This window comes from Benincasa hispida, chromosome 3 (genome assembly GCF_009727055.1).
Source record: "Benincasa hispida cultivar B227 chromosome 3, ASM972705v1, whole genome shotgun sequence".
In the NCBI taxonomy this organism is placed as follows: domain Eukaryota; kingdom Viridiplantae; phylum Streptophyta; class Magnoliopsida; order Cucurbitales; family Cucurbitaceae; genus Benincasa; species Benincasa hispida.
Genome location: NC_052351.1, coordinates 61,573,528 through 61,578,798, shown reverse-complemented (window position 1 = coordinate 61,578,798; position 5,271 = coordinate 61,573,528). Strand labels below are relative to the sequence as shown.

Here is a 5,271-nt window from a genome sequence, read left to right as displayed (position 1 = left end):
AAATTTAAAGGTTGAATTGGGATTTCCATTCTCAAAAAGTTCTCACGGAAAGGTTGTCAAGTAAATAAGATTTACTAAACAACAGTTTGGAGAGACTAGACGATCGTGGAATGTTTCTATATGATAGACACTCAGCTGGCCGATTAGCTAAACGATCGCATAACTTCTGTTAAACGATTGGGCATCGTCCTATACAATAGGCTTTGACATCTCTCACTTGTTCAATCGTTTACACGATTGTTCTCCTCCAGTCTCATCCTCTAACCAAGTCCACACAGAGCCCACACTTTAGATTCTCATATCGAGAATACCAAGTCAACCTTTTTGGTGGTGTCATACTCAACTTGACACTGTCGAGGTACTGTGGAGGTCGTTCGTTGCGTTTGCTGTATTCGTGATCTGGGTGATCCTTGTGTTCAAGATCGCTGTGGATCCTGAAGTGTTGCAGTCATAGAGTTCGAACGTTCTTGTGTTGCCGTGTTGCTGTGAACGAGCGTTCGTGATCAAGGATCTTGAAGATGAGTCTTCAAAGATATGTATATTCTTTCCTTTGATCGTAGAGTAAAACATGCTGTAATTTTGATTTTGTGCATAGCCTATTGTTTCCGTTTGTGTACTTTAATTGTGAATGTTCATATACGATTGAAATTTGAAACGATCATTCCGTTGCTCATGGAAATCCTCAGTTCGAATGTCCTTCAATTGGGTCTTCACGGCCAAGGAGCCCGCCTCTGACTCCGAGGTCGGGGCCAAGGCCAATGAATCCCTTGAGAATGGCCAATCCGAATCGACCCACTATTCTGGAACATTCCTAGCGGCCCAACTCCAGCCTTGAGTGTTAGGTTTCCAAATAAGTAAAGTTCATATTACTAAATTTGGCAAAACAAACATAGTTTAACTAATATACAGATATGTTAGTGGCTAAGAAATATGTGGTTCGAATTTCCTATCTCTGTGCCAATATAATAATAATAATAATAATAATAATAATAATAATAAATAAAATAAATAAATAAAGTTATCATTTTCACCTCTTATCACCTAACCAACAACAATGGTATCCTAATTAACCTTTTCCATCAACCTCTTGCAATTGCAATAAAATTCCTCATTCCGATTTTATAATATTATAATATTTTAGGATAATTAATAATATTAATAATATAATTTATTGTCACCGAGACCAAACTTTTCTGGCGCCTCCCACTTTCTTCGTCTCCTCTATACCCTTATCTCTCTCCCTTTGCTCTGTAAATTCTCTCATGGCGACCCTTCTCAGAACTCCATTTTTTCAGGCAACTCCTCCGGCGACTGTTTCCGCCATTTCTTCATCCAAATCCACCCTAAAGCCCTCCTCTCTATCCCTCACAACCTCTCACTCTATCATTTGTTGCATCAATTCCTCCAAGTTTTCACCTCGTCCTCGTTCTCTCCGTTTCCCCAAGCTCCTCCCTTTTGCTTCCTCCGGTGAAACCGAAATTAGTGAGCTTGAAGAGGAAGTTCGCGAATCTGAGGCTGAGGTACTCTCAATTCTACTGTTTGCTTTGTGTTGCTGTTTCTTTACCCTACATTTGTGCTTTAGACTCTTTGATTGGTTAGGTTAGATAGTGTTGGAGGATATTGTTTTATGCTGAGCAGTTGGTAGGATTTTGTTATTGTTCTCTAATATTATCAATTGTTGTGGAGATAGGTTGCCTCTTGCTTTGCTGTTTGGAAACAGTTTAGTAAGTGGGCGTGTGGCATCCTGGCATTTTCTTTAATTCATTGGTGCATTTCTTTTTCTGGGTTCTAATAATTCAACTGAATGACGTCTACTAAGACATTTAATGACAGAAATTTTAAGGGTTTTAGGCCGTTTGGATTGACTTAAGAAAAAAATATTATTAAAAAAATTCACTTTTATTTAAACAATTTTGATAAGAACTAATTAAAATACACTTTAAAAGTTATTTTGAGTGATTGTCAAACACTTCAATTTCTTCTGAAAGGACTTATTTTTTAAACTAAACACTTGAAAATGTATTTCAAACACACTCTTAGACTATTTTCAAATCTTACGTTGGAATATCCACTTAATATTTCAAATTTTTGTGGTTACTATACAAATGGAGTATGGAAGCAATTTTGATAGTTCTGGCCTTCTGGGTTGATGATTCGAGTTTGGTTTATTCATTCTTGTTGACGCCCTTGCCCTATTGCTCCTAGTAAGTTTATGTGAAAAGCAAAATACCATGCTCTTCTCGAAGTCTCATCCTCAATAATTACTGATTCCTCTATGTATCCTACCCAGCTTTGTGGATACTACAATTATATAATCAAATGATAGGGCCATAAGCTCCATTCAGTTGAAGACTAAATTTTAGATGTTGAAACGAAACATGGTCCATAAAGCACAAACAATGGTCTTTTAGACCTACAACTCTACACTTATAGTTACTGATTTGATTTTTTAAAATTGGAAGGTTTTGGGTATTGGATGTTTAGAGTGTAATAACATCTGACTATGAAAAATAAATTCTCTTAGCATGGATTTAGATCGTTTTAATTAAGTTTGTATAGAAATTGTGCCCTTGCATTTTCTTGGTGCTCATATATTAATGTAACAGGACTCTTCTGTTAGTTATACCGGTGTGGAAGATGCTACAAGTGATAATGACTTAAGTGATGACTCAGAAGTTAATGCTGAGGATTCCGCTCAGTCAGTCATTATAGCAGCACTTCAATCCTATAAGCAGGCTTTAGCTGATAACAATGGAGCTCAAATAGTTGAAATAGAGTCTTTTCTGAAGTCAATTGAAGAGGAAAAACTTGCAGTTGAAACGAAGTTGAAATCCTTAACCGAAGAACTTTCTGTAGAGAAGGATCGAGTTTTGAGGATCAGTGCCGACTTTGACAATTTTCGGAAGAGAACAGAGAGAGAACGTCTTTCATTGGTAAAAAATGCTCAAGGGGAAGTAGTAGAGACTTTATTAGGTGTCCTGGATAATTTTGAGAGAGCTAGGGCACAGATTAAGGTGGAGACAGAGGGAGAAGAGAAGATCAATCAGAGTTACCAGAGCATCTATAAGCAGTTCACTGAGATTTTGGGCTCCTTGGGTGTAGTTCCTGTTGAGACAATTGGGAAACCATTTGACCCACTGGTGAGTTTTTGCTTCTTGTCAACTTATTAAATTTGCATCTCAGTGCACCTCATTTTCCCTTCATTCATCAAAGTTAAGTCACTATTAATCAGTCAGTAGAGCTAATAAGTGAACTTGTAATACATACTTGCGTGAACGTTTTGTTTCTTTTAGTTTAAAAATGATCATCCTTTTTCTTTGACACTTTCCATATTGGTAACTTCTTAAAACTTAATAATTGATGCACCTGTTTTCGTATCAAATTGTTTCAATTGTCTGTTCTTAATGTGTCTGCATATGGTGGATTTATTCCATCAACTTGATGAGTAAAATGGCGATATATATTTTATACCATTTATTTCTGTAAGAGACTGGAGATCTGACTCTAGATACTAGTGGAACTGTAGGACCTTCTTTCAACCCTTGCAATCATTACTGGATGAACTCTTACTGAAATATGATCTTTGAATCTCAAATATGAATATGGTTTAAAACCAAGCCATGAAGATTCCTTTATTTGTGTAGATTTTGACCATAGGAAAACTAAGAATTGTGATATTTTGCTAATGAGAAGACCGAATCATTTCGGTTGCCCATACTTTTGTTTTGCATTTATTATGATGAGAGTGTAAATCATATTTTCCTTGATAGTATTTTTTTTGCACAAAGATATGTGATGTAAATTATTGGTGGAGTTCCCTGGATCCATCCATAAGAAGTGATGCATCTTATAATGGGTTATTTTTCATGGAAAAGGATCAAAGAAGAGAAAGTTACTTTGGAAGTGTGCTATCTTGGATCCGTTATCGGTTTTATGGTTGGAGCTCAATAAAAGAATTATTGAAGATAAATTTGAAGATCTAGACCAGGTTCAGAGTGAATCTGATAATGTACATTGTTGGAGCAAAAAGGTAGAAGACTTTACTAGTTCTACCACTCACTCACTCAAGCTATTTCGTTCAATAGGTGATTATGGGCAATTTTATCTTTCAAGGAGGAATTTTCCTCCTGCAATATTGTAACTTGTTCAAATTGTTATTATCAATGACAAGGCTATTAGTTCTGTCTGATATTGTGACTCATCTCTTGTATCCCATTGAATTCTGAGGTGATGTGTTTGTGTTTTTCTTTTTTGAATTCTATTTAATCTGCATTCTAAACTAGCATGGCATGATCAAACATGGAACTAATCAGGGATTTGCTGTTTAATCTCTCCCTCTTTTTGGGGACCAAGTCTGGTAAGTTGAAACTTCTTTAATCAATTTCTTCCTACAGCTTCATGAAGCAATTATGAGGGAGGACTCCGTAGAGTTCGAGGAAGGTATCATACTGGACGAGTTCCGTAAAGGATTCTTGCTTGGTGAGAGACTCTTGCGTCCATCAATGGTGAAAGTATCAGCAGGTCCCGGGCCTGAAAAGTCAGATGAAGCAGTACCAGCAGAAGAACTTGATTCAAGTGAAGAGTCTGCGAGCTCCGAACCGGAGTCTTCTTAGAACTCCGAATCTTGTCGAACACAATCCAATTTTGAATATAGTTTGAATCTTCTGTGCCTGACAAGAGACTGGAGATGGACTTCATAGTTGTTATTATTGGCAATCAGGCTTTTGCAAGCAGAGAATTTTGATATTTGTTTTCAGGGAATGGGTTTTTATGATGAAAAATTGTTGTTTCCATGAAGATAATCTTAGTGAAATGATGTATTTGATTTAGACAAATAATTCTCTTTCTGAAAACTCTGTTGATCTAACATGTTGAGAGAGAATTTACCAAAGTCCATTGTAAACCTTGTAGAATTGGCTGAATGTGCCTTGATTTCTGAGGTAAGGACCAATGTTTATTTGAAGGAAATTGAAATCATTTTCTCATTCTTATTTCTGTTCATTATTAACTTCAATCAAAGAATTGTTTGGGGAATTGGTTCTAACTTAGGTTAACTATGTTTCTTTAAGGAGTTTGACAAGTATTATACTTATTTTGGATTCCTCAAATTCATTATTTTATTATATTTTTGCTACTATTCTAGGGTTTGATTTCACAACATTTTGCCTAGCTAAGCAAGTTAATTGTTGCTTCTACATGTTGAACTTAAAAAGAAAAAAAAAATCACAACAATTTAAATTTAACTACTATACACTGTTTATAAGATTGAGA

General features: G+C 35.9%; 1 protein-coding gene across 2 annotated transcripts; it reads left to right on the top strand.

Annotated features, from left to right (window-relative positions):
• Positions 1 to 1,175: 1,175 nt before the first annotated feature.
• LOC120074480 (protein GrpE) lies at positions 1,176 to 4,987 on the top strand. Of its 2 annotated transcripts, none has more exons than XM_039027615.1 (3): positions 1,176 to 1,520; positions 2,607 to 3,140; positions 3,876 to 4,279. In XM_039027615.1, exons 1-3 carry the CDS (start codon positions 1,263 to 1,265, stop codon positions 3,981 to 3,983), a joined length of 900 nt encoding a protein of 299 aa, XP_038883543.1. In that variant the 5' UTR covers positions 1,176 to 1,262; the 3' UTR covers positions 3,984 to 4,279. The 2 variants fall into 2 exon arrangements, with proteins under 2 accessions (XP_038883543.1, XP_038883542.1); XM_039027614.1 differs by lacking the exon at positions 3,876 to 4,279 and adding an exon at positions 4,395 to 4,987 and having other exon boundaries at positions 1,179 to 1,520.
• The last annotated feature ends 284 nt before the right edge of the window (positions 4,988 to 5,271 follow it).

Coding starts and splice junctions, on each gene's coding strand:
- LOC120074480 (XM_039027614.1), top strand. CDS start 1,263: ATGGCGACCCTTCTCAGAACTCCATTTTTTCAGGCAACTCCTCCGGCG. Junction 1,521..2,606: donor TTCGCGAATCTGAGGCTGAG/GTACTCTCAATT, acceptor TTAATGTAACAG/GACTCTTCTGTTAGTTATAC. Junction 3,141..4,394: donor GGAAACCATTTGACCCACTG/GTGAGTTTTTGC, acceptor TTCTTCCTACAG/CTTCATGAAGCAATTATGAG.